We start from the raw sequence: 27,987 nt of genomic DNA, 5'->3' as shown, positions 1-27,987 counted from the left end.
ATAAAAAAACAAGACAAGAGGACAACTTCCGAAGAGACCGAACCTGGTCAACAACGAAATGAATTTTCGATCCGAGTCCCAGTCGTAGTCCCCAGTAATTAAGTGCATCCGCGTCGTAGTAGTTCATACCGCGAGTGGACCGTCTGAAGTCGCAGCAAGCTAATGCGCAGGCGTGCTACAGGACGGGCTATCCGCTGTCCGCCAATGATATCGGGCTTTTGCCAAGGCAAGGCTTGGCGATGCCAACTGGGGCTCAACAATAAGCATGAACATGCGAGGGCCCCTATCCGTTAGCTGCCATCGTCAAGTTTCAAGTGCTATTTGCATGACGCCGCCGGACCTCGGGTTGAAAGAGCAACGATCGAACATGTCATCCACATGGGTGAGGCTAATTCAAACACTACTATCGTATCTCGAGATTGCTCGGAGGAACAGCCGTCCGAAAAAGTCAACGCAAGTAAACCGAACCCCTAGCTAGGCCGAACAATAGACGCAGGTGAACAAAGAACATTCATTCTCCAGCGATATGTAGATACAGATACTATCAACATTATCAAGTAGGTGTTTCATACAATATATATCAATGCCTCGCCCTTTCTGGCGCGAATATACCTGATAGACCCGGAGACCACCACCAGAATACGACTAACCATCTCAGCTTATTGCCTGGGTCTTGACATTGCAATTGAAGTCTACTACTTGTGTGCTACATATAGATATCCTCTGTACAGTGGATGCGTACCTAAGACAAAACAAAGAGCAAAAATATAGGAAGACAGACAGATAGAATACCTGCAAAAGAGGAACTATCCCAGCTTACTAGCTGGGCCATGATATTGGAACTGAAAACTGCATGTTCCGGGAATCGAACCCGAGTCTGAAGCATTTTCTCATTGTTCATGGGAAGCTTCCATGATACCCCTACACCAAACATGCGGAGGCTAGTCGTTGTTGTAGGGAGACGCCCAAAGATGGTTTAAGAAGACACCGTGGCATGCAGTGGCTGGTCCGCAAAGGGATGGAAGCTTATTCAGGATTCTGGCCGGTTCTCTGTGCTGTGTGGCCAGCCAGCCAGGCTGGGATTGGGAGCGGGGAAGTAGGGACGAGGAGGGTCGGAGGTATTGCCTCAATGTGTGGAACGCGGCCTTTGGTGCTTACTTACCTGGAGGGCATGTACGTACTGGGACTGGGCTGCATGCTTAGCATCCATTCAATCAGATGTATCCAGATCCCTTGGAACGTCAAAATGGATATCAGACGTCGTGGAAGATTCCATACACTGGCGGATATATTGGTAGGTGAATGGAAGTAGAGGAAAAGCTCTACATATGCATGACCGTAGTTGTCGGTATGCACATATACCTAGTTTTGCAGTATAGGTATACCCGTAACGAAAGCTATCAATGATGAATGCCATATGTATGTACGCATGAGTGACGATATGTACTTCTATTAGACTTAACATCGAAGTCTACTATCAAATTTGGTGGTTTCCTGGCACCAGCTGCAAATTCATCCCACCTTCTCCCTCCGACTCTACGGGTCCATCCGTCTTCTGCCCCACCAATTGCACAACGACGTAACCTGCCTACTTACCTAGTTCTCCCAGCACAAGCTCACTCGCTGCGAGATAGACTGATCAGAGAAGTGACACATTTTCCACCTCGAGCCTCATCAACAAACATACTGCCGATCCTACCAACCCTACAAACTCCCCTTCTTTTCACCGCCTCCTTATCCTTTCTGCTTACCAGTCCCTGTCATCATGGCAGCCACCGCAAAAGGCGACAAGATCGAAAAGATCATCGCCCGCCTCCAGGCGCGCATCGGCGAGGGCCAGTTCTACGAGGCCCAGCAGCAGACCCGCGTGGTCGCCGCCCGCTACACCAAAGCCGCCAACTGGTCCGCCGCCATCGACATCCTGTACAATGTTGCGCAGTCGCTACTCAAGGCCGGCCAAGGCGGTAGCGGCGGCGACCTGTGCGTGCTGCTTGTCGACACCTACAAGCAGGCGGAGCTCAAGCCGGACTCGGCCAGCAAGGGCAAGTTGCTGACCTGCCTGCGCCTGTTCGACGGCCGCGAGCCGACGCGCAAGAAGTACATTGGGGAGATGATTGCGTAAGTGATTTCGAGTGCGGGGTGGTGGCTCGAGTTATCCATTCGGGCATCTGGCTAATCCCGGTCTCTATGTACATATCTAGTTGGTCATCAAAGTACGGCGAGTACCCCGCTGGCGATCCCGAGCTGCACCACGTCGCCGGCTCTCTCTACGCAGAGGAGCACGAGACGGCCGACGCCGAGCGACACCTGGTCCTTGGCACCAAAGATTCGGCTGAAGTGCTGGCACGAATGGAGTACGAATGGTTCAAGGAAGACGAGGCACACACTGCGGCTCTATATGCCAGTCGGGCTATCCTACCCTATCTACTCGTTGCCAACGTCCGCGCCGCCAACAGCGCCTACCGGCTATTCACCAGCGCTCTGAACCAGGACAAGGGTACCGCGATGGGCGTGCAGGACGTGAGCAGCAGTACGGCCGACATCCGGATTTACCCCAGCATACCCCTCCTCAACTTCCTGGGACTCCTCTTGCTAGCCGTCCAGCGAGGAAGCCCCGAACTCTACCGACAGTTGTCTGCCAAGTATGCGTCGCACATCAAGGAAGTGGAGGCGTGGCACGAACCCCTGGAGATGATCGCGGAGATGTACTTCAGCATCTCACGGCCGCGGCAGAGCAACCCCTTGATGGATATGATGAGCGGGCTCTTCGGTGGCAATGCGGGAGGAGGTGCGCCAGGAGCGGGTGGTGCTAAGCGGCCAGGCATCATGTCGCCTACCCCTTCCAGCAACATGCCGGCAGCTGAGGGTTTAGATTGAGTGGGATCGCGGCTGGCACAAACCCATTAGTTATGATATAGATCTTGGCGCAACGCGGAACATGCGCGCATGGTGATCGAAGAAACAGCTCATTGACCGCGCGTCTCCTCCTCGGGCTCATGCATCCAGCTGTCTTCGGATAGCGCAGCGACTTGGGCTCGCATACTAGCCCGCAGAGCCTCCATAACTTCTGCCGCCCCGCGCATGTTAGCATGTGTTCCTCGCAGGCGCAGTCTAGATAGTAGGGCATACCTTCAGGTTGCGCCGGTGCCCGGTTATGGTTGATCTGGTGGTGTTTCACGACTTCGGCGAGCTTTTGCCTTTCGCCTGCGTATAGATCTGATCAGTTACTTTGTATTAAGACCATGCCAATCCAGGCGCTCTTACGTTCGTTCTCCTGCATGTCGTCCAGTGCCTCTGCTTCAGGTTCGTCCGTTGGCGGCGTGGGCGGGTCGCCGATTTCGAAGTCGCCATGTTCGTCCCGGATCACGATATCGGATGTATTAGATACGGCATCGGCGTCCATACGCAGAGTCTCGGCGGAGTTGGACGAGATCGATGTCGGTCGGCGCGTGAGTTGCGACTGGAAGAGGTTGCGACGCACGGCGCCTGGGGCTACGGTCGCTGTCGATGCCGTCGCACCGGCCGCAGTGGTCCGATTGGGCCGGGGTGCAGCAGCGGCACGACTTACGGGCTGCGGCGGGTGTTGGTGGTGGTTGTGAGGTTGCTGGTTCTCGGTAGCCATTTCTGGTGGAGATGACGAGGCGGCGAGGAGCGGGTGGTATAGCTGATACCTTGGCCGACGTGGAGCGAATGGGTGTTCCTGGTGGTGGTGATGGTTCGGACGTAGATATACATGTGAATCTATAGGTGGGAGTGCGCTTGCATTGTATCGGCTCGAGTCGGTTGTGCGAGCGACGAAGGGATCTTCGCGCGATATGGAAGCCATTAGGTAGGTAGGTATCTACTGCCAGTCGAGCAGCTTGTGGTAGCTCCCAATTGGATCGATCAATTGATGGTAGGCAGGTAACCTGTACAGGCAAGTACGTACACCGTGCTGCCGTGGTAGCTCAAGCGGAAGGTAGCACGTGTAATGTACCGACGAGCAAAAGAGCTGCATATAGGTAGCAATTGAATTTGTTTACTTTTAGCAGGTGCTGCCGGTTCAGTATTGATGTTTGTATTGCGGGGTGGTGTTCTAATTTCGATCGCTACAGTTGAGCTTAAGAAGTCGCTAGCAGGGGGATACATGGTACCCCTTGTACTGGAGCTCTACCTGGCAGCACGTCGCGGGTCCAAGTAACGCAGGGGCACTCCCGCTAATTCATCTTCAACACTACCTGCACAACGTACGTTGAAACGATCCAACAAAGAACCGACATCCGTATATTGCAATTTTGGCAAACCAGTTTCTTTACTTTGCAGCCTTCTTCATCCGGAACGCAAGTTGGACAGCTCATGAGTCGACAGCATGTCTAAGGTCTTTGATATCCAGCCGATTGGCCGTTTCGCTGGCGAATCGCAGCCACTCAAGCGCCCTAAGGTGAGTAAGCAAACGCTACCGTACCTCCAACCCCCAGCCAGCAACAGCCACGAAGCCATACGGTACATGAGTCCCGAGTATGTGCCTGACGCTTTCCACAGGAGTTCACTTGCTTCTCATATGACGATAACCATGAGTTCCATCTGGGGGACTCGTCGCTGAGGTGGTACTATCCGGCCGACTTAGGCGCGGACCTGTCGCAAGGTTTCGAATTCTTTGACAAACACGATGACTCCCAGGATGAGCATCTTGACAGTCTGCTCAAGGCTATTGTGGCCCACGAGCAAGAAGAGGGCAAGAAGATTGATGCCAAAATTGTCACATGGCGTGGTATGATGACTAAGGTGCATAACCCCTGAACTTCTTAGGCATAGGACCCCCACTGACATATAGCAGATCATGTCTACCCCCTTCGAGGACCGAGATGGGTATGTCCAGTGCAGCCTCGAATCCAAGCCTGGATACTGTGTAACTTGCTGACTCGTCATCTTTGAGAAAGCTTTGAGATGAATGCTACATTATACCAAGTGCGCTTACCTGGAATACTCCCGCTATGAATTTCGTACTAATGCTCAACCAAGGACTGCATGTATGCAATATGACCGGCCAAGCCCCTTTTTCACAGTGTCGGGCTAACTTTACATTCAGCTTCATTGAGGAGAACCACGCCTACAAGCAGACTTCGATGCAGGAGCAGCGAAACCGCCAGAACACCGGAAACCGCCGCCACCAACCGCAGTTCTCGCCTGAAGTTATGACATTCTGGGGTAAGTGCCCCTACTTCTCATAAGTTCGTATAAAAACTCATTGGAAAAGGCTACAAGTTCGAGACGCTGTCGACGATGCCTGCAACTTGGGCAGAAACCAGCAGAGAGTACATTGAAAACCGACCGAACGAGGTTGTAAGCAACAAATCACAATACTGTTCTGTGGTCCGGACAGGAATTGGAAAGTCAATCTTATGCCTTGGCGGTGAAGTTGATGCTGGTGAGAAAACGAACCACCATTCCCCCCTTTTCTGTAGATCTCACAGCTAAACCACCTCATCTACAGTCTGGGATGCGAAACCTCGAGAAAAGGGTGCCCCGATCAAATGGGTCGAGCTCAAAACCACAGCTGCCATTCAAAATGAGCGCGGTATGCAGAACTTTGAGCGTAAGTTGATGAAGTTCTGGATCCAATCGTTCTTGCTGGGTGTACCCAAGATTATCGTGGGGTACCGTGATCAGGGCGGCATCCTCCGCAAGATCGAGGAAATCCAGACCGAATCCATCCCTGCCAAGACCATGCAACGAGGAGTCCAATCCTGGAATGCCGATATGTGCATCAACTTCGCCAGTAACTTTCTTGATTGTAAGTCCCCAACGATGGAGGTTATGCCATGCTACTAGGAACCAGTGCTAAACACAGACAATAGGGCTGAGACAAGTCATCAACGACGATGGCGTATGGCGTATTCGCAGAGCGCCTGGATCCAAGCATATTGAAGTTAGTCGAGTAGAGGAGGCGGGCCACGGCAAGATATTGACCGACGACTTCATCAACTGGCGTATTAAGTTGAGTTTGACGAAGACGGAAGACACCAGCTAAACCCAACCGCCCGACTTCAGGGATAGCATGACTATGAACTCATGTGGCCTATGAGGATTGAATTGCTCTAGTTCTATGTACCTTCTCTTGTGTATTTCTATAGGCTCGAAGCCTCGCTACCGTCTAAACGATACCCCTGTTCGCCTCAAATAGATAGATAACGCCGTGCCCATCTAGGGAAGGGAAAATGAACCCCGTGTTCCACCGCCTTCTGTCATTGTCGAGACAATCTATAGAATTCCGATGTGGCCAGGTATCATCGAACGACATTTACTCTAAGGGAACCGCCATCTTCCGGCGCAAGGGATCAAACTCCGCGCCGGCGTGGTAAGTTTTGCCGCTGTCCTTTTTCTCAGTTTCGATCTTTGTGAGGTCCGCCTTGAAAGCCATGTAGTTGAAGAAGTTGGTAATCTTGGTTATTAGTTAGCCAGCGGATGGTGCAACGGGGAGAGTTGGAAAGGGTGTCCACATACCGGTTTGCTGTGCCAGCGCCCACCACCAATTTCAAACCAACCCAGGTGTCCGCCAAGGGAGGTACCGCAAAGAACTGCGTAGGGGTTCTGCTTGATTTCCCCGACAGGCCATGACTCGGCCGCAGAGATCTATATGTGTTGTGTAAAGTTTAGAACGTTGCGCATTGGGAATTTGTGAGGTTGGTATATGGAGACTTACAGGATCATCTGTACAGTTGATGGCGAGGTAGGGGATCCGGATTGCTAAGACAGAGTCGACAGACGAGGCGTCTCGGTAGTATGCATCCTCGGTAGGATAACCCCACGCGGCGCACTGTACCACGCGGTCGAATTCGTAAAGATACGTGAGTTTGGTCAGCTCATCCATGCTAAGGTCGGTGAACTTCTCAATCTCCGTTCTGTGCGTCTCCGCCAGCTTCTTCATGGCCGCTACAAATTACCCAGGTGAATCAGTATACTCTGTATGACGGAGGAAATCAGTATAGCTCTTGAACGTACTGCCGAGCACTCGCGAGTAAAGGTTGTGTCCGAGGAACGTCCGCTTGAGCGCTTTGCTCGAGAGCTCCAGGTTCCAGGGGTTGGCGCAGGCAATGGCAGCCTTGAGCTGGCAATTGGCGCCCTCCTCCCCCAAATAGTTTGTGAGGATGCATGCACCCAGAGAGAAGCCGAGGCCGAAAAGGGGTCGGTTGGGGAATGTCTTGCGGAGATAGCGGACCAGCTGCCGCGTGTCCCACGTGGCACGCGCGTTGTAGAGGATGCCCGTGGTGATCTTGCTCATGGCGCAGCCGCGCGAGTTGACCACGCAGGCCTCCCAGGCGCCGCTCTCCAGCAGGGGCGAGATGCCGTGGCGCAGGTAGACCTCGTGCGAGCCGCCCGACAGGCCGTGCAGGACGACCAGCATGGGCCGGGCGTCGTCGGAGCCGATGCCGGCCGCGAGCTCCTCGTCGGAGAAGTAGGTGGTCCGCTCGGGCAGGGTCTCGTCGGCCTCGGCGGCCGCCTCGGGGGTGAAGAAGTCGGCGGTGAAGCTGCCCGAGTAGCCGCTGTGCTCGGCCTCGAAGATCTGGCGCTTGTAGTGCACCGGCGGCGCCGCCTTGTTGGCGGCGGTCCAGCACGTCTGCAGGTGGCCGTTGAAGAGAAGCGGGTTCAGCTGGCACGGCGGCACCGTCTCCTGGCAGATGTCCAGCAGCGTCCGGGGCGACCCATCCTTCTCGCTAATCTTGATGGGCGTCTTGGAGGCGTGGAAGTCAACATTTGCACGTCCGAACCACTCCATCTTGGCGTCTTTTTCTGTGTTATCTGGGCGCAGTCTAGAACTTGTGAAGACGAAAAGTCAAAAGACAGATTTACTCTACGATTTCGTGGCACGTCAGTTGTGAGCAAAAACCACGGTTATGAAGTTCGGAGGTGGCTCTGCGGTAGGGTCCACCCCGGCCTACTAACGGGATGAGACGCTACGTTAGCTGTGGATAGTCGTACCTGGCTCTGTTGAGCCTCGGTTTCTCGATAGATACATCATGAATCTCTCGTTACACAACCCGGGCTGGTGACAAAAGTGTATCCTGTTGATGGCATATACACTTACATAAGGCAGGCGCCGTCCCTTTGACTATAGCCCACGTACATAGTAAAGTATCGCGCTTTCCAGTACTCGAATCGCCATATGGGAATTAGGTGTGCAGACTGTTACATGCCGTTAGTAGCAGGGGTCTCTGGGAGTCCGCTTATTGCCTGTACAAATCATATGTTGGTTGTATCGACAACCTAGGTAGGTTAAGTAGGCAGTCTCGCAGCGCCCGCATGACATTGCATTGGTTGGCTCATTTTGGTCATTTCATATTCGTGGTAGATTTGTTATCTGCACTGCATATGGGTTTGAAGGGTATCAGATCTGAAGCGATAGATGGCTGAATCCAGCATGCGAAACCCGGCGAAGATGGTGTACATGCAACATCGATACCTGCCTATACCACTATTGAACTGTACATGTAACTAGCAGAGTGCGGCTAAAGTTCCGCGCGCGCGCTTGGACTGTTAAATCAATCAATCACCTGATCTACGTGTAGCGTGCCATGGGACTTGAGGTAGGTAGTCGTAGGAAAGCCGTGATCGAGTCCTTTCTCACCATTTGCGCGACTCTTGTAATAAAATTCATTTGCACTTGCCCGAAGCCTGCTCCCACGACCGTCGCTTCCTCCACGAGCACGACTGCCGACGCGCGAATTTTAGCTCAAACGTGCCCAACAGAACCAAGTACCACTGTTCAATGGCAGGCTGAACAAACGAGCGAGTCTGGGAAAGAACGACCGACCGATTGATTGGTGGACGATGCCGTGAGCGAAGCCTCGACATGACCTATCGAGGTTCCCTACCCGGCTCGGGGTTTTTTAATGGCCAAAATGGTCAGCAATGGCAGCAACAGCCTTTACACAACGGCTTCGATGCCTACGGCAATGCGCAGTCGCAGTTTCCCCAGCATCCCCAGACTGGATATAATCAGCAACCGCAACCGCTTCAGCAGCAGCAACTGCCGCCGCCGCCGCAGCAACAGCACTACCCGCAGTATCAGAATGCCTCGTTCGTGCCCATCGGGTATCCGCAACAGTCGCAGCATCAGGCCCAACCTCAGCAACAGGTTCAAGCCATCAACTATCCGGCCGCGCACATGAACCCATCGCAGGGCTTTCATCCTTCGTATGACCAACAACCACACCTTCCGAACCTTCAACAGCAACAGCAGCAAGCGCAGTATCGGCGGCAGAGTGCCAACTATGCGCAGATGGGGCAGTTACAGAGTATCGTGCAGCAGCCGAGGCCGCAACAGCCCAACCCTGGTGTAGCTACCTTCTCACCACAGATGCAACACCAGGTACACCAAGCGCAGCAGCAGCAGCAACATGCGCAGCAGCAGCAGCAACATGCGCAGCAGCAGCAGCAACATGCGCAGCAGCAGCAGCAACATGCGCAGCAGCAGCAGCAACATGCGCAGCAGCAGCAGCAACATCAACAACAACAAGCACAGCAGAGGCAGCAGCAGCAGCAGCAGCAGCAGCAGCAGCAGCAGCAAGCGCATCAGCAAAATCAAGCACAGTACCAACCTCTTCAGCATGCACAACAGCCTGCGATGAACTGGCAGCCCATGCCTCCGCCAGCACCCTCCCCAACACCATCGCAATCCATGGGCTTACCGGCTCCCTCTCCAACACAATCCTACCAGACGACTCCGCAGACGACTTCCGCAAAACTTCCGATAAAACAAGAGCCTACGCAATCATATTCGTCGCCGCATATTCAGCAGTACCAGCCGGTACCTTCACGTGTGAACTCCCCTCATGTGAACTCGCCAATAATGGCGCAGTCGCCGCAATACCCGCAACAACTCAAGCAAAATAATGGCAGGAATGGCAGCATAAGCAGTATTGCTGGGGCAAGGATGGACCATCCCGCACGCGTATCCGCGAGCCCACGACTGCATACACAGGGCTTGCCCCGAAGCCCAAGTGTTGGCTCCACGAGATCTCCTGCCCCTGGGCTACTGCCTCACCAGGACACCAACTCGTTATTGGTCTGTGTCGCTGAAGACATGTTCTCTGCAGCACGGAAGGGGGTGTTGAACGCAGCTGACTCGTTGGACTCTAAGACAGTCCAGGAATATCAAAAGCTCATCGCGACGGGTCTTGGCTGCTTGGAATTGGTTCTGAACAGCAACAGACTGGCCCCGCGGCTAGAGGCCAGGCTGCAGTTGAGATATGCTAGTGTTCTATGCGAGGAGACAAATAATGTTATGGAGTCTGAGACCGCACTGGCGAAAGGGATGGCCCTATGTGACAAGGTAAGATTGGCATAGACATGCATCCGGTTCGCTGGGCTTTGTGACTGACACGCATGTAGTATCGGTTTGCGGATCTGAAGTACTTAATGCAGTTTCTACAGCTGAAGATGCTGTCACAGCGGAAAGGGAAGGCTGCGATGAAAGCCATAGATTCCCATGTCGCAGATGCTGAACTGTAAGTCAACGCCCACGACACGGCCGCCATATCTTTACTTACACCGCGTTAGGCTCAAGCACACACATTGGGTCTATGTCCTGCGCCTATTCAAAGCATCGCTGTACCTGGAGTCTCCAAATCCTTCAGATGTCCACGCTATGGAGAATCTTAAGGCCATCAAAGAGTTGGCACTTCAAAGAAAAGACCACATTATTTTCGTACTGGCCTCCCTGTTGGAGGGACTCGGCTTGCTGAAGCACGCCAAGGACGACAGCGTTACCCGGATACAGGAGTGCATTGCCCAGTGCTTACAGTACCAGCTGGATGAGTCGATACACATCCCACAGGTCGACATTTTGTTACTCATGTTGGATTTTGCTTGTAGCCTGCATCAACAGTCTCCGGTGTTGATAGCCCAGAAGCTTCGGCTTCTGCAGCGTCGTGTCGATGAATCTCTCAAAGACAACTCATGGAGCTTAAGTGATACACAAGTTCTGTTGCCTATCAAGAAGCAGGCTGCCAACAGGCAAGTGATAAGTCCAGACACACTTGCTGTGATACGACCTGGCCAGGAAGGCGACACGTGCGACTATTTGGTCATGTCGTTTTGGAGCAAGCTAGAAGCATTTGTCATGACGTAAGTGTTCTCTTGGGAAGCGAAGTAAGAAGATCCAGCTACTAATTGAATGCAGATATACATATAGCGGTCTGGGAACTCTGTATGACCAACGACGGACAGATATGAAAGTGTACGAGTTCTGGGACGAGGCACTCAATCAGCTGGAAAAGAGTAAGGACACAAGCATACTGATACCTTCAACTTAAAGCTAACAAATCCTTGCAGATAGCCACAAGATGAGAAGCATTCCCAACTCACTACAGGAGGCCATCCGGTGTGCCGGGTGGCGAAGGGAGCTAAAGTGCTACATACAAATCCTCCGAGGTCTGCATCTCGCCACGCAAAGTCGGTGGTCAGAAGTCGGCCAATGCGTGTCGCAGTTGGAGAGTCTGGTCCAACCGTCTGCTACCGGCGCTATTGAGGGCATTGTCGGGGTATATACCTACTACCTCGGAGGAGTCTATCGCCAAGGAATAGGACACCTAGAGGTGGCTTCTTCGATCTACCAGCATCCCGTTCTCAGCATCAATGCTGATGGCGGCCTTCAAGGAACGGGGAAGCAGGCCGAATCCGACGTGCGTTTACTTGCTGCATTTAACCGCATCTGGATCATGCAACATGAAGACCACCGAGACGACCAACAAACCTCGGAGCTGCTCGAGCAACTAAAACCATTATGCAAACGTCACCCCAACCAGCATATCCGCACTGTTTGGCACATTGTTTCTGCCGCGATACAGACTGAGCCTGCGCTTCCCATGACCGAGTTGAAATCCCACCTGTCTTCGGCATTAAATGGGGCGAAGGGCCTCGGTGACGTCCTCAGCTTGTCAATCGCTCTGAACCTTATGCGAGCGAAACTGTTCCACGACGTGGTTGGGGACCAAGCTCTGAAGAGTGCAAAAGCAGGGGCCATGCAAGCGAAGAGGAGCCATAATCTCTTATGGATGAGCGTCGCGGAAGGCCTCCTTGCTCAATCCTACGAGGTCCAGCAACAACATGGAGAGGCTCAGGCCTCATGGGATCTGGCAAAGAACTACGCTAGCCGGGCTTTCAAACAGAGCGATACGGCCTTGGAGCCGTGATTTCCGCGAACTTGAAGTTTTGCACTATACAACGTCGGATGAATTGGTGCAGCTCACTTAACCCCATTCAAAGATGGCCCTTGGGTGACTGGCTGGATCTTCACCGGTGCCTACGTCCTGCCACTATATCATGAAGGCATACATGTTAAGCGACTGGTCTCGTGCTTGGACCGATTAGGGGGGTGATCCGATCATCTTGATGGCTGCTCAGGCGACCCCAGCTACGAGGTGTCTACGCTGATGGCCGGGCATCTACCACAGCAACACGGGGTGTAGTTCTATAATGACGAAAGTGACATTGTATTACTCCCGCGAGATCCTGACGCAGGCATCCGTTTACAGGATTAATCCGGTGGGAGGAATTTTGCTGTTAGCAAGAAGACTTATCGACCTCGCTACGCTCTAGCGATGATGTGGATAGGAGCCAGGGGAGGCACGATAAGAGAAGGAAGGGTCTCTGCACATGGAATGGCCATCGTGTGAATGGTTACTGCCGACGGCACGAGATTCCTTCACCGACGACGCTCCCATGTTCTGGGCCAGTCTCACCGTAATGATGCAATGCCTGCCGCATTCGGATAGCGAGATTGTCATCCATGATTCCCGGTATGCTGGTATCGAGAAGACAGGCAATCTAAGATTAAATGAATTGACTTGTTGCGCGCCAACGCGGCGAGGCGTTAAAATCCACCTATTAGAACGACCTCAGTCTCCTGCAGGCCAGAGGACCCTATAAGCATATTTTTGAAATCGTGGGTGACGACAGGGGCAGATCCAATTCGGCCGAGTAAGGCGGAGTAGCGTACAGTACTGTACAACACAAGGAGGGCCGGCCACCCCCAGGGTTTTCGCCCCCTCCTCTTACCTCCCCTCTCAGTCCTGGTCGCCGACTTAGCCGCATAGGGCCGTTTAGCCATCGTATTGTTTGTACCACGTTGTGAAATGGATCCGGGCCGATACAGTTGCAGCTCGCGGCATTTACTATTTGTTCTCGCCTGTGATGTCCTCTGGCTTGCAGCGTACCCCATTGCCAACGCTGCTTCCCACCACTTTATCCCCAACGTATCCCCAATGATATGAGCCCAATCATGAAGGGGAATGCATCGGCTTGCCCTCTTTACCGCTCTTGGGGAAACTTCAGAGACCCTCCCAGGAGCATGATAGCGTAGTTCCAATTGGCCATTGGTGCTGTGTGGATGATGTCTCCCTTTGGGCCTTAATCGACCATATTCAGCATCCCATCTGTACAAAGCAAGCGCATGTTTGCTTAGCGCGCACCCCGACGACGAACCCATGATATTCGCACCATCAGTTCTGGCCCTCGCATGCTCAGGGGCTGGTAACCGGATGAAGAAGCCCTTTCTGCCCGAGGATAGGTAATAATACTACGCTCCGATGTCTGAGGCGAGACTGGCCGGAGGAAGCTCCTAAGGAGCTACACGTGGGTAGGGGCCAACGGAGCCGGTGTCGAGGTAACTGGCAATCTGCGAAGTCGTCATAGACTGTTGGTGTCCATGATGGTGGTTCTTCGGACAGACTACGTGTCTCGGTATATCTATCACGATTAATCGAGATGGTGTGCCCGGCCACCTGAACCAAAGGCCACTCTACCTACAACGAGGCTCATAAAACCCACCACGATGTTCCCGCTACAGCTGCTACATAACTCAACTTCCTACACGGAAGTTTGCCGGCAGCGTAGCAGACCATGGTCAATGACCGCTTAGCCAGATGACCTGGTTCCGATGGGGCTGGAGCATCTTCAGCGGATATATTGGGCGCGAATGATTTAGATTGCAGGAGGTATTGTCCACCCTGGCGATGTAGAGAGGAGCAAGATCTAGATTGTTTTTCAAAAAAAGGAAGCCACGGCGAATATCTTTCGCATACTGCCCAAGTTCCTCATCTCAAGACTGTATCGTCATTCCGGCGGCCCCCGGTTATCTCCTTTGCCACAGAAGTCGCTCTGGATCGTAAGTTTTATGCTTGTCATACAGCGGGTGTGCAAGGAGGTGGGCTCAGAAGACGGGAAAAAAGCAATTGCGGCGGCAAAGGGCCTAGAATTTTTCAGAAGCAGTTTGCCCGGTGTGTTTCGACGGATGGAAGAAGGGATCCGGCGCAATGGGATGGATGTAGTTGATCGTCGGACACAAGACAGTACGAGGTATAAGCTACTATACTGTAGGTATATTAAACAAGTACAGTACATCATTACCTACATGCCTCCCAACAACAACAACACAGCTAGTGCAAAATTCTATATGCAGTGTAACTTCAGCCTTGCCCACTCTTTTCTTTATTTGTTTCTGCTTCTTGTGGTGTTACGCTGCCACGGTGTCTCTCTCTTTCTCTCTCTCTGCTTCTCTATTAATTCCATCTTAAATTAGTGCATATATACATATATGCGTTCCCGGCATATCATCCGGATGCCTGCCGCGTTCCCGCATAAAGGTACTGCAGTTTGGTACGTGCATGCCCAGCAGATAAATAGATATATAGCAGTTATGATATACAGACGGCCCCATATATAGTATAGGTACCCAAGGCGGCCGTAGTACTACTACCATAGCCGGCGTGACAAGGAGCAAAATCGCATGCATGGTGTGCATGGGGATGGGGTCCACGGCCCCTCCTCATGGCTACATACTGTCATATGCAAAAGGGAAAAGGGAAAGAGAGAGAAAAACTAGGATACATGATGTATCCTGTAAGTGATGCGTGTGGGCACAAAATACAAGAAAGAGAAAGGCGCGAGGGAGGGGGGGAGGGGGAGGTGTTTAAAAAAGAGCCATACATACCACTTACATGCGTCAAGCATGCAATGCAAGCAACAACCGGCCTGCGGGAGAGGGAATGGGCAATGGGGAATGGCACGACAAGGAGGAGAGAAAGTGGGCTTGACCCTGTGGCGCAAAAGCTTTCGCATCTGCTGCATGCCCAATACGGCAGCCAGGCCCGGTTTCGCCGTCTCCAGTCTGGCAGGTCGAGCGGGAAGAATGCGACGAGAGGACGAGCAGGAAAAGATGGCGGCGGACTTGGGTGAAGATTTGGTCATAGATAGCATTCATTCAATGGGACATGGATTGGCATGTGTCAATGATGTATTTATTCCCACCCGGCAGACAACGAGACTAGTAAGCTCGTACTAGGTAATTTTCTGTAGTAGCATGGACGAACGACATTTAAAATAGATTCATGTCAGTCAGAACGGGACTGGGACTGGGACTGGGGGGCTGGCAGGCATGGATGGGAGAGGAGAACACGGTACTTGTCGAATGGGCACACACTCTCATTCATCAATTGGTCCAATGCAATCATCCCCGATAGCTCCGTGCCGCCGGGATTTGGCCTGGAAAGCGGGCACGGGTCTGGGCTGGGCACTGGGTTGTCGGTGAAAGCCCCATGTACCGAGTTTTTGGGTGGGGCCCCCCAATCCTCGTCTTTTTGTCTTTTGCTTTTTTTCCTTTCCTTTTATTGCCTACCCAACCGGACCTGGCCTGGGGGACCCAGCGGGCGGCAGGGGGGGAGGATGACAGGGAATACCTGCACTTATGCCGAGGCCGTGTATATACTTCTGCCGAGGGAAAGCGGCATCACCTTGTTTCTCCTCGTGCTGTGCCGCACACTACGAGGGCAAGTTCCACGGTGAATGGTGTGTTGGCGGGGATTTTTTTCTTGATGAGAAGAATGCGTACTGTGGGAAAATTACGACATAAGAAAAGAGGAGGAGGAAGAAGAAGAACAAGTACTACATGAAGGGAATTAAAGATAAAATCGGAATAATATATACAAATGCCACGGTATGTGTTACGGTTACATTGAGATGGCATGCAAAGGTAGTGTCCTTTTGGGCTTTGGATGTACACTCCCATCTGCATATATATTAGACCATGCAAGGATAGATTGTGTCCAATGCACTGGCAATTGCAGCTTCGAGGCGCAACCACAATCAACTGCCGGTTTTAACACCTGGCAGGCTGCTGCGACTTTCCTACATACAGCAGAGCAGAGACACGAGACACACCATCGCGTGGTGGAAAATAGGGAGAGGGGCCGGAAAGGAAGCACGGTTAGTGGTTAGCAGTACAGTACTACCTATGTAAGAGCAAGAGAGGGGTGCCAGAAATAGAAATGCCATGGCGTGACATGACATAACTTCTTGCTTCCTTTCTCTCCTTGACGTACGTGGTGATTTGCCTACTTGCCTACTTGCTTGCTTTCTTTTTGTTTATCTGAATTTCCCGGGTCTGGGGAAAATGTTCGTCAAGCATGGTGCGGTACATGAGGCAATCTCAAGCAAACATCTCCATCGCACGAGACGAGAGATCCCTTGATACGAATCAAGACGTCATTGGCCAATACTTCATTGGTTTCAGCATCTCTATTGCCTCCACTCCATGCTTGCTTCTCGACAAACACACACACACTCTTCTGCAATTGTGTACAACGTTGCACATTCATTAGCATCAGGGTTCAGTCTATCCATACATACGTACATACATACATCCATAACAGATCAGCAAGTAGCCTGTTGCCGTGCTGTCATCCGACAATGGGGACTAGCACTAGGTCAGTAGGAAGCTAGGAAAGGGGGGCCTCTTACGTAGCATGCACCCTTTCCACTGATTGGCTGCAAGGGATGTGCCGCCTGCCTTGGAAACATCAACAGCCCAGCGCAGATCGCCGAATTTCCCCTACGGACAATGGGGTGGGCCGATATCACGATCTGCTCGAGTCACAACTCGTTTGGGACGCTTTTGATTTGCGGCAGGAGGACAGCAAGAGCCGGAGGGGGACGAGGCGAGACGCGAGAGACGAACACAAACGCGTGCGCGCACCCAGGGGCAAACATACCATTGGATTCACTAAAAAGATCCCACGGTGTATCGAACAGCAATCGAGATTGGTTTCGATGGGTGTCTGTGTGTATATACATCCCATGGGTATATAAAAGTTCATCGTCGCCTTCGTATCATACAAATGAACAAGATGCTCGGGGGGTATACATGAAATAAAAAGGTTCAAAATCGGGGTCTATCTCCCACGTGTAAAAACAGGTATGTAGGGTATGGTATCCAAAGCATATGTGCCGCCATTGTGTCTCCTAGACACACCATCGCTGCCAGTGCATCACCAACCAACTCCCTTCCCCCACCCGGTATATATATGTGTGTGCGTTCGAGTCGTTATGTACTCCTGTATTTCAGGAGAAATACAATAATAAGTTAATGTATAAACATTGAAGAATCGTCGAAATCGACTTAAGAGTGCAACCTGTGGCGTGAATCTTGCGACTATGCCCGGGTCGGCCGCTGTCCGTATATGGCATCGAGGGTGGCCGGAAATCGAGTTTCGAGGGGTTCGGTTATCTTGTACATAACGTTACTCCCGTCCGAGGTGCCAGCCTTTCGATAGACTTCGCAGCCGGGCACCGGATCATCAATAGCACCCGCCCCTTTCTCGTGGAGAAGGTTGAGCTTCTCCATCCTCTCGTCTAGTTGCTCCTTCTGTACCCTGGTGTTCCCCCACTTGGACGAGACCGCGTCGCAAAGCTCCTTGGACGCCGTGATTTCTTGAATCGAGCCGGGGAGCGACGTCAGCGATCCCTTGGCCGTCATGATGTCAATGGCCTCGGTGGCTGCCTGTACCGCAAACGTCGTCGCAAGGTAGGGAACCCGTGTGCCTCGCCGTTTCACCAGTTGATCGCGTAGTGCGATAGTAGCAAACATCAAGTCGCCTGCGAGCGAAGAGCACTTCTGGGAGATGGCGTCTGCCTGGAGCGTCCTGGCAATTTCGGACTGGGCGTGTCGGGTAAATTTGGTGCGCGTCAGAAGGTGCACGAGATGTAACGTAATCAAGGACCCATCCACGCCGTCCTCGGTTGCCTCTGCTAGATTCGGATCGGTGAAGCGGAATTTCGGCGGTAGAGCGTCCGCATACTGTCGTAACCTCTCCGATATTCTTTCAATGAAACGGGGTTCGGCCTCCACCGGAGCAGCACCCAGGGCTTCTCTCTGCACACCAGACAAGACTCGACCCCATATTTCCATAATGTTAACCAGATACCCCATGATACCAATCGCGTTTGACGAAGGAACATCTCGGCTCACGTCGAACATGGGGGTCTCAGTAACCCGCTCCATGTTGTCGTCGAATAGAGTCTCCTCATGGGGAAGCCGGAGGAAGATATCTCTGGTCTTCAGTAAGGTCGGTCGTGACGGGAATAGGCCGTTAATCCTTTCTAGGATATAACAAGAAAACAGAGTCCTCGTCCTGCACTCTTCAAACGTGTTCCGGTTCATGGTGTAGGGGAATAACTCGGGGACCAGCTCGTCTGGGAGCTGGGCCAACTCAATGTTGTACCGAAGCAGTAGGGCGACTGAGATTGCACTCGCCAGCATCTCGTAGCTGTCAAAGGCTCGCGAGTTTGCCAGATAGAATAGAGACAGGATGAGCTTTGTCTGGACAAGCTGCATGCAAGGGGCACTCCTGTCGCATCCAAACCGGGCCGCCTGCGCATACTCCTGGGCCAGACGCCTGGGGCCGTCGTTCATATGTACGCCGAAGGCGAGCATGCTATATAGGAGCGTAAGGTCTTCTGGAGACTTGGTATGAGCATTATTCTTCACCCAGTTTTTAAACAGCTGAGCCGGCAGAAAGCGCAGCGCGGTGGTCTCGATGTGGTTGAAAAAGGATGTGATGGCAGTGATGGTGGCATGAGGATCAGAGACGTACGGATTTGTCTGCCAAGTACGGCAGAGAAGATCCTCGTGTATGCGAGGTAGGTCACGTCTCTGCCATGCAAGATTTGCTTTTTGGAACTTGGGGGGCTCGAAGAACCGTGTGCTGTCCCTGCTCTCGGGACGGTAATGGTCATAGTCCATACGCATCCGCTTGGCCGGTACACCAGGTAGCTCAGGAGACGGGTGAGGGAGTGCTGTGGTGCGGGGAGATACTGAGGAACTCGATACACTTCTGGGTCTGCTGGGCTCAGCCGATCGGCCCTGGGCACCAAAGTTGCGGGGAATTTCGGCCTGTCCGCTGGGAGATGTAACGGGTGACGTATTGTGGCCGCCTCGAGGACTAGATGGGATGCCATTAGCTGTGCGCTTGGGTGAAGAAGCGTTTTCCAGGAGCAGTGGCACTTACGCATTCTTGAATCTGCAGGTTCTTCCAAACTTCTCGCACTGCACACAGCGAGGGTAGTCAGGATCGCACTTGATCTTCTTCTCTCGGCATGTCAAGCATGCGATTGCAAGACGCTTCCTGGGCTTCCCTGCTTTAGTCACTCCCCAATGTGCGTTAACCTGCTCGCCATCAATAACTGTCTTGCAGTGTGTGCCGTCGTCGTAAAAGTAGCAGAGACCCTCCCCGGGTACTTCGGCCTGTCGGACAAAACGTGGAAGGAAGTGAGTACCCGTCCAGATTTTCGGCCCCAGCCCATCCTTTACGGGCGCGCCTTCCGACACCGTAGTGTTGCTCGTGGCAGGGGAGTACGCCGGGGCAGCCGCCGGGCGCATGTGGTCTTGCTCCCTGAGACCTGCCATGGAGTCGTGGCTCATCTTATGGCTCGGCGGAGTATATTCATAGCGGTCATTGACCGAGCGAAATGACGCCGATGGCTCCCTGGTGCCAAAGACGTACTCTGGTCGCCGGTGGTCCTGAAGGCTAGACTGCGAGCTCCACCTAGATTCCTCACGTGCAATGTTTTGCGACTGCTCCATCTCTTTGGGCCTTGGAGAGATGGGACCTGGGAACTGGGATCCGACAGAGGGTAGCGGCACCCTCTCCTTTTCGTGCCTGGGCTCGAATACGCTGCGCTGCGATATCACTGGTGTTGTAGTGGTTGGGAAATAGGACGAGGAGTTGTGCCTCTCCGGGTTGGCCGCCGCCGAATGGGGCCGGTCCAAGGGTGAGTAGATGGGGCTAGGCCTTTCCGCCATGGGCGAGTGCAACGGGCGTATATGGCTGGGAGGGCCGAAGATGCTACTTAGCGATGGTAATTGTTGCTGGGGGAGGTTCTGGGTGCCTCCATTGCGTGCATGGCTCTCTTCAGAGCTGTTTGCTGCCGACATTTTGGGCTGGGCGCTCCTATCATAGCTGGACATAGGAGGCGAAATAGGTGCTCTTATCTCGCGAGAGACTTCCGTTGACAACCCAAAAGCGTCCTGGGAGCCACGAGTACTCTCTACCTCAGGCGGGGGTGTATCTTGGAGATTCGAGGGATGATGGTGGATGAAGTCTGATCTAGGATAAATCCCCATCAGGAAAATAGTTGGTTTTCAGCACACTGGCATATCCCCGGGTCAAGGCTGATGTGAGTTGGTTGTTGAAAATTGCCGGTTAAAGGTCCTCGGTTTGTGCCGTTTGCACGTCAGACACCAGTCGTTGCCTTGGACGGTATCCGGCCGGATAATTGGACAAATAGACGTCTCCCAAAGGTTACTCGGTATGTGTGTGTGAGTGTCGATGATCCTATGTTGGGGACGTAATACTTGGAAGAAGATTCGTGTGTGTGTGGGTGTGGGTGTGGGTGTGTTTCTTTCGTGTCAGTCCTTCCCAGGTTGAAACAAGCAGCAGATGTCAACGGTCAAAAGGGTGCTTGACAGGAACAGGATATCCAGCTAGACTTATGTGTAGGAGAAAGTACTACTGAACCAAGCCGTTCCGAGTGCCAGTCGGGACTATATCGACATTTGACCGACTCGGCAAAGCAGAAACCAAATGATTCGAGGAGAAAGAACGGGCCAGATAGAAAGGGAAGTCGGAATAGTCGTGACTAAAGGGCACGTAATGTGTGTGTAGTAACAGGCCCCTGGTCCGATCGGGTGGCTCTGGCCGTGGTCAACGTCCTGGGTCTGGAAACCTTTATCGAGCACAAGACCAGCAGTCTGAGGGATAGTACAAGCAACGGGACGAGTGGCTTGACAGTCTGCCCAGATAGTAGGTAGTGGATTGCGGAGGAGACAGTAGACACCCTAGTCGACTAGTTGACCCCGGTCCGCCAAATTTCGGGACCGAGAGCAGTTCGAGGTAGGAGGTTGACTTGGCGCCTGGGGGCTTAGAGTAGAGTAGCAGCAGCAGGCACAGGAAAAACCACCAGAGTACTTTTTGTGAAGGAAGAGGTTTCCGGTAATGCTTTTGGAGGGGGTGCTACTACAAGTAGAGCGAGCATGGAGGTGACGAGCTAGGCTTGGTCGACTCTGCTTCGCGTGTATGTTTTAGGCAAGCACTAAAAGGACCCGGCAGTCTGACCAGGAAGGCAGGGGGGCTTGATGTGGATGCAGATGAGGAGGGTACCTACTTGTAGGTACAGTTACAAAGACTCGCAAACGATCTAATCAGAAACCATGACGAGGGTGGACACCGTCGGGTACCCATTCCCATAGTAGCGGAGGCATGGCACCTAGCAGACCTAGGCAGACCCAAGCAGACCTGGCAGATCGTATACTTGTAGTGCGCACTGTACCATGCGGCGGGGGTGGGATGCGATGGGATGAGATGGAGCAAGTTGAGATAGGCCTGGCCCATGCCGAGTGGAAGGTAGCTAGTAGCCCCCAGCCCAGATGGATTTCCAGTCCGGAGAGTTAGGCGGTTCTGGGTCAAGGTGAAGATGCAATCCATCAGGGACCTGCTAGGCGGTATTTTGTCAGGTCTGACAGAGCAGAGCAAAGCAGTGAAGTATGTAGAGAGGCCTGTCGAGACACCTGTCTAAGTAGTAGGTAGCAGGTAGTGCTTGCCCAACCCTTTTTGCCAGGATTCGTATGGCGGCAGGGACTACCCGTTGCCGGTCCTGACTTCAGATGAACCCATCTGTACTGCCATGTACACACGGGACGCCGATGGCAAGTCAGCAAGGCACCAAGGGCACCTACCTACCACTGCTACATGTTGGCTGTCAGCACTGGGCAATTGACATGAATCGGTAGATGACCGGTACAAGTCCTCCCTCGGCCGAGTCGTGCTCCTGTTATTTTATTTTATCCTCATCTTTATGCACGTCCCGGCTAGGTAGAAGAGCCCTCGGCCGGCAATTACGAGGGTGGCTTCAGGATATCGGGTATTGCAAGCAAACATGGCTTCAGCCTCGTTCGTGCCTGGAAATAGTCTGATCTGTCTCAGCTTTCAGAAATTTTGTCAGATGCGCCTGCTCGAGTCAGCCGGCAGCGATTGGCATAGGTAGCGTTACTCGTTAGGCAGATTAACTTTTGTTAGAATCCCCCGGAGGCCAGTTTGTTTTAGGCAACCGCTAACTGACATGAGCTGGCAGGATGGAGCAGCTCGGTATCGGTACTTGCACTTGCACTTGCTGCCGACTTACTCATCCGTCCCCGTCGAGGCGAGGCGAGGCGAGCAGTCGGTCGGCGAGTACGTAGCTTGAACTGGTACTGGAGCCCTGGGGCATGATGGAGAAGTGAAGCACACGGCAAATACGGAACGTAACGAACGAATATCAAAAGAGGGCCATCCATCCATCGCATCCTATCCGGAGATTCAGTCGGTTGTGGGTCAACGCAAAAAGTACGGCGGCATGTACATCGACTGGTCAGTGGGCAAGCGGCCGGTACAGTACATTAATGGCGGAGTGGGTTTGGGCCTGCCCGCTGATGCAACGAAAGAAAGATACGGGACGGAGGTACAGCCAGTCAGCCAAAAGCCGGGGTCAGGGTTTTCTCTAGTTCCAGATTCATCAACGGGTCGATTTGGGGGGGTTATACCACGGCTAATAAGATGCGTAGGTACGTACTGCCGCCCATCTTTGCTACACCTGATACATTAATTCGTACATTACATGTGCGTCTGCGTTGTGCCGGCATCAGGCCTGCTTGGGCTAGCGGCTTCCCGACACATTGGATGCACTGTGCGTGGTAGTGCGCAGTATAATTCTTCATATCTTTGCATACCGGAATCATGCTACTGACATGCGTTCCTACATTTTCCAGCTTGCCATGGCGTAGTAATACCGACTGACTGACTGACTCTTTTCGATTGCCCCTTAATGGGGGATCGCCGGTGGCATCTCTTCTACCGACCTTAAGTATACACTATCATGGGCACGCTCTTGCCGGTCTCGCTGGGGTCTAAGCTAATATAAACGCTCGCAATTCCTTGCATGCGACCTGCACCGAGGCCGTATACTGGGCCATCGGTGGATTATGGCCAGATTGGATTGAGGGGTCGCACTTGTTTTCATACATATTATCATCACCAATAATAATACGGATACGCAATCCCAGCAAGGGATCATTGGGCACGCCGCACAAGGGCCCTTCGAGAGCCCATCGTCGCTTTCCGGCAATGGTATCTAAAAGCGGTTAAAGCCCATGGGATTTTCTTCCCCCTCTGGCCTGCCAACTCCCGATGATCCCTTTCTTTTCCCTTCCGGCCCACGAGCAGGGAGGCTGTCTGTAGCCTACTGTTGTAGGTACTTGCTGCCGCCGCTGCATATACTGTAGTATGAAGAGTTCTTGGACATTGTCATGAGTAGGCATGGCGGCTATCGATTCTAGCCACAGAACCACTCCTCGAGCTATGTCCCTATTAGGCTATTGATGACTTGACATCTTTGCCCCCTTCTTCCACATTTCCGGGAGAGACAGCTAGAAGCGTGACAAGCGCTCGTCCCATTTCCACAAACCTGTGGTGTGCGCTGCGGCTGCTCAGCCTACTGTCCACTAGTCGCGCCGACTAGCACCAGCTAACGGCAAATGCTCTGCTCGCCGCAGTACTCGCCGTTCAGCCCAGCTGGTGCTGCTTCAGAGTCCTGCTTTAGAGTGGGAATCGACCAACAAGTTTCGTTATCGGCCGATTCGCTCGATAGTCCGACAAAAGCGTCTCCGGCTGGCTCAACCGTTCTGGCGATTCTGGCGGCTTCCGAGCCGAACGCTGACGGTCCAGTCCATACGTACCCTGGCAATCTCGCCCATCGCTTAGGTGCTTGGCGCTCCATACTCACCCTTCCTCTCTCGTGCTCTCACTGCTGTCTCTCTCCCACCCTCCGCGCATCCCGTCATTTCATCAGGTGGTGATGTATCGCGCGCCGTAAGTGGCTATTGTTGTCGTCGTTACACACATACACACATACACGCACACACGCACACACATACTGTGCCGTACTATGAGAGGCCCGCTCCTCGCTAAGCAGGACCATTTCGGGATTAGGCTGGAGGGTCTAGTAGGTCCAGAGGATCCCCGGTTGTTGCCATCAACGGCAATCTCTCTCTACCCACGCACGCGATGGATGAAGTGTGCATGTGCCGCGAAGAGGAAATCATCTCCCGTCTTCTGCCCGCTGCGCCGCGGGATAGAATAAGCAAGTATGAGGATGCTCTGTAACGGTCGAGCCGTGGCTGGCAGATGGCATCGCGGTTTGCGGCGCGAACCCTGTGTCCTAATTTCTCGAGTCAGGGCGCTAGGAGCATCTGGAGTGAATATAGGCTACTCTTGCCCGAGATGATCAATTTGATCCAAGTCCCGGAGCTGGCGGTCGGGCCAGGCCCATGACGCAAAGCGTGAACGACTACAGTAGCCTCGTACTTATCCCAGGGCGCAATCCCAGGGCGCAGGGGGCAGGAGGCAGAGAGCAGGAAGCAGGCAGTCGACCCATCTGTCAAAAGGTGGTGGCTCGCACTTTTCGAAAATGCCGGTTGTGGGCAATTTGCCTACCAAAGGCGGGCCCATTGCTCAAGCCAACTTCGGCAACTAGCCAGCCAGCATCCGAAACATCTGTAGATCGCACGGCGGCTGATGATGAGTCCAGACGGTACTGGATGTACCTGTTTAAGTCCGGCAGCTAGTGGTGGATTTTCATTTTTTCTTACGATTCCTCGCAAGGCTCTCCCTAACGAAATTGTGGTTTCGGGGCGACGACTGTGCACCATGCCGCTGCTAACCTTCGTCCCCTGATGATCAAGGACGGCATTCAGTGAGTGGTAACAACAGGGTTGCAGCATACCCTAACCTTGTACTTTGCATCTTGGGACGTTACCGCGACTGTGGCGTTTACCACGGATGCGACACTGCATCCTCAAACCGTGACAGTGCAGCCGCAAGCGCAGGCCCAGGCTCAGACTCGGGCTCAATTCCTGCTGTTGGTGGAAAGACTGCAGTGTTGCAATATTGCTACGGGAACCGAACCGTCTCCCCCAATGCGTGTGCCAAGGTCGCGTTCTAGTCGTCCACCGTCCACCTAGCCAGTGGTTCTCATTTTAAGATTGGAAACCGAGCACGATGAGAGTCTGGACCACTACTCTTTGGCAACGGGGGATCTAGGGAAAATCGCAGGCTTGCAACGTCCGACGGACCAAATGTGTGCAGAAGACCGTGTGACGGCGCAAGCTTTTAGACGCCCCGCGTTGTATGAAGGGGCACATCACCCAGCCATGATGGAGCCTTATCCCCTTGGCCAGGTAGGGACTCCAGGGGACAAACTACTGCCGACTCTACTATTACAGGTTTAGCGGGCTCATTAATGATCTGCTCCCAGTCACTCGACCTAAATTAGTTACAGGTTACTCCTATAAAATAGATACGCTCAGAGAGGGCTACTACGAAGTAGGTACCTGTACGATGTCTCGCGGCTGATGGCCCAATTGACAGGGGGTGCACCCAGGGATAGGGCAAAAGTGAAAAGGTGCCAGGGTACCGGCATCTCTAAAGGGTATCTTCTATGGTCAGCCGCGCGCGATGATGGTCCCTACGTTAGTGGCGCCCCGGCCAAGAGGGAGGGAATCACACCATGGCACTTGCAGAAATAAAACGCCACATTCCCTTTCCCTGTCAAGCCCCCTTGTCGGCGTATTCAGGCAGTCAAGGGCTTGCATGGATTTGATTTGCTTCGACGCAAGCGTAGGATTCAGCATATGACATCAACTGCATATTATCGCATATCCCAAGGCGTGTGCAACAGCGCGGGGCATGGCCGTATCCTTTCAGCCCGGCACAACTCCAGCCCATCATCGTCCTTCCTATGCGCTTACTTGACCACACCACCACGATTCCGATGATGACTGCTTCTTACATACATGAAGCCATGTGTTTTCGATCCTTCGACGCGGGCCCCGGCCGACCATGTGGCAGGCTATGCATTCTAGAAAATCCTGGTCAGTAGGTAGACAGGTATGCAGGTGTGTACGCTACTCTTCTTCTCGCGCCATGTGTGCCTCCCGTAGCGTATCTTGGTGCGTATCCAGGCATCGGTTGGTATGACCGTCCCTGCTCCTGTTCGTACTACTACAGTACGATGCAAAGGGGGACCCGCAGTCAGAGACATCGCCAATGATGGATATATTACTGGGTGGTACATTGCACGACGTTCGGCATTCGCTGGTCGGCGACCATCTCACTTTGATGACATGTAGGCTGTGTCACGAGAAGTGAAGTCCTTCTGCCAATACATCATCAGTACGTTAGATCATATGTCATTTTCCCTGGGCTCGATAACGAAGCGACCATGCCAGAAAGACCATCGACACGTAGGCACAGGCAAACAGATAGCACGCATGCCCTTCCCAATGACTTATAGTGAGTGCTTAATAGTGGCGAGTAGAGTGCGCTTATGTTGTCACCAGTTTGGATCTGGTGTTACTGTTACTTCTTGCTGACGGAAAGGCGGCCACGTGCCCCCCCAAGCCTCCGGGACAGGGGTTGGGTTGGGATGGTTGCCATCGATTCTCTTGATGACTTGCTCTGCGGCATGAGTTGGTTTTCTTTTCCTGACCCCTACGCTTGTTCCTTCCCTTCCTTCGACTCTTGGCTCCATCCGTCGTCGATGCAGAGTGGAGGAGACGGCAGTAGAGAATCACGGCCATTGAGAAGTGAGCCGGTTTCTTCTTCTCGGCAGATGGGCCTCATCACAGAAAAGCGGCAACCTTCCATCTCGAGGAGTGGCGCCATAAATTTGGCAGCTACGACCATCGCTCTCGAACAAAAGAGAGGCAAGAGGGTTGCTATGCGCGCGTGCGCGAATGTTCCTTCTTGCATACATAAATCACATAAAATCATTCAAGCACCGGTTACATAACATGTTAATGAATCCCGTACTAAAAACGTCGAGGTGCGGGAGATTTCCTTAAGATCGACATTTAGAGTTGATTGATCGAGCTCAGTCTCGATGCTTGGCTTTCCTGGAACACTAGTCCGAATCTGTCCATCAATTCGGCGGCAAGCTCAACGAGCAATGCCGATTGATGGTCGCGCGCTAGGTACCAATGCTACCTGCTACCTTCTAAGTACCTGCTACCCCTGCCCCGCCCGTACTGTACCGTATGTGGCGGTGCCGCTCGATGTGTACGAAACAAGCACTTTCCGTCATCAAGCGCTGGATCTACTACCAAGTACCAGCCTGCCTACTGCCCCCGCGCTGACGGACGCACCGTCTGCCATGTCGCACCTGCACACTGTCCGGCACTCGGCCACTCTGCCGAACTAACCGCCTGGTGTTGCTGCGGTTCCTCACGGCCGGAAATGACTGGAGCATGACGAGAAATCATGCAGCCGGTCAAAAGTACGTGAGTACCTTTAGAGCGCGCCATCATCAGATCTAAGTGGCAGGTAGCTTGATATCTCCGGCGGATCCATTACTCGCATCGGGCCTCTGGCTGGCTGGCTGGCTGGCCAAGGTAAGGCTCAGTGTGTGGTCAGACCCTGCTTGTCTTTGGTTCTCTCTTGACTCGCTTGCCGCTTGTCATCAGTAGGATAATTACAAAGTCGCCTGCTCAGCTTCTAGAAGCACAATAGCCTTTCGGTGGCTAGGTGCAGGCCAGGGCAGGCCAGGGCAGGGATGACTCGCACCCATCCTCCTTATATGCCTCTC

General features: G+C 53.1%; 7 protein-coding genes across 7 annotated transcripts; 3 read left to right on the top strand and 4 right to left on the bottom strand.

The window, feature by feature from the left end:
* Positions 1 to 1,765: 1,765 nt before the first annotated feature.
* Positions 1,766 to 2,877, top strand: PG985_001248 (uncharacterized protein; the record flags this gene model as incomplete). Its single annotated transcript, XM_066821017.1, has 2 exons — positions 1,766 to 2,118; positions 2,202 to 2,877. The coding sequence occupies 2 exons, from the start codon at positions 1,766 to 1,768 to the stop codon at positions 2,875 to 2,877; spliced, it is 1,029 nt and encodes a 342-aa protein (XP_066691896.1).
* An 89-nt stretch (positions 2,878 to 2,966) lies between these two features.
* On the bottom strand, positions 2,967 to 3,622 carry PG985_001247 (uncharacterized protein; the record flags this gene model as incomplete). Its single annotated transcript, XM_066821016.1, has 3 exons — positions 2,967 to 3,067; positions 3,130 to 3,216; positions 3,265 to 3,622. 3 exons carry the CDS (start codon positions 3,620 to 3,622, stop codon positions 2,967 to 2,969), a joined length of 546 nt encoding a protein of 181 aa, XP_066691895.1.
* Positions 3,623 to 4,348: 726 nt separating this feature from the next.
* PG985_001246 (protein RAI1) lies at positions 4,349 to 6,010 on the top strand (the record flags this gene model as incomplete). Its single annotated transcript, XM_066821015.1, has 7 exons — positions 4,349 to 4,420; positions 4,522 to 4,764; positions 4,817 to 4,848; positions 5,069 to 5,187; positions 5,237 to 5,407; positions 5,474 to 5,773; positions 5,838 to 6,010. 7 exons carry the CDS (start codon positions 4,349 to 4,351, stop codon positions 6,008 to 6,010), a joined length of 1,110 nt encoding a protein of 369 aa, XP_066691894.1.
* Positions 6,011 to 6,280: 270 nt separating this feature from the next.
* On the bottom strand, positions 6,281 to 7,756 carry PG985_001245 (alpha/beta fold family protein; the record flags this gene model as incomplete). The annotated part of the gene is made up of 4 exons (XM_066821014.1): positions 6,281 to 6,421; positions 6,484 to 6,612; positions 6,683 to 6,912; positions 6,982 to 7,756. 4 exons carry the CDS (start codon positions 7,754 to 7,756, stop codon positions 6,281 to 6,283), a joined length of 1,275 nt encoding a protein of 424 aa, XP_066691893.1.
* A 1,074-nt stretch (positions 7,757 to 8,830) lies between these two features.
* On the top strand, positions 8,831 to 12,173 carry PG985_001244 (mitochondrial membrane protein; the record flags this gene model as incomplete). The annotated part of the gene is made up of 5 exons (XM_066821013.1): positions 8,831 to 10,312; positions 10,372 to 10,487; positions 10,540 to 11,106; positions 11,162 to 11,259; positions 11,314 to 12,173. The coding sequence occupies 5 exons, from the start codon at positions 8,831 to 8,833 to the stop codon at positions 12,171 to 12,173; spliced, it is 3,123 nt and encodes a 1,040-aa protein (XP_066691892.1).
* Positions 12,174 to 17,467: 5,294 nt separating this feature from the next.
* Positions 17,468 to 20,248, bottom strand: PG985_001243 (uncharacterized protein; the record flags this gene model as incomplete). Its single annotated transcript, XM_066821012.1, has 2 exons — positions 17,468 to 19,256; positions 19,323 to 20,248. The coding sequence occupies 2 exons, from the start codon at positions 20,246 to 20,248 to the stop codon at positions 17,468 to 17,470; spliced, it is 2,715 nt and encodes a 904-aa protein (XP_066691891.1).
* Positions 20,249 to 23,871: 3,623 nt separating this feature from the next.
* On the bottom strand, positions 23,872 to 24,123 carry PG985_001242 (uncharacterized protein; the record flags this gene model as incomplete). Its single annotated transcript, XM_066821011.1, has 1 exon — positions 23,872 to 24,123. The coding sequence occupies one exon, from the start codon at positions 24,121 to 24,123 to the stop codon at positions 23,872 to 23,874; it is 252 nt and encodes an 83-aa protein (XP_066691890.1).
* Positions 24,124 to 27,987: the final 3,864 nt, after the last annotated feature.

Source organism: Apiospora marii, assembly GCF_038362585.1.
Source record: "Apiospora marii strain CBS 49790 chromosome Unknown utg000001l_segment0_segment0, whole genome shotgun sequence".
Taxonomy (NCBI): Eukaryota; Fungi; Ascomycota; class Sordariomycetes; order Amphisphaeriales; family Apiosporaceae; genus Apiospora; species Apiospora marii.
Note: the sequence above shows the minus strand (reverse complement) of the source record. Positions and strands in the feature narration are given on the sequence as shown.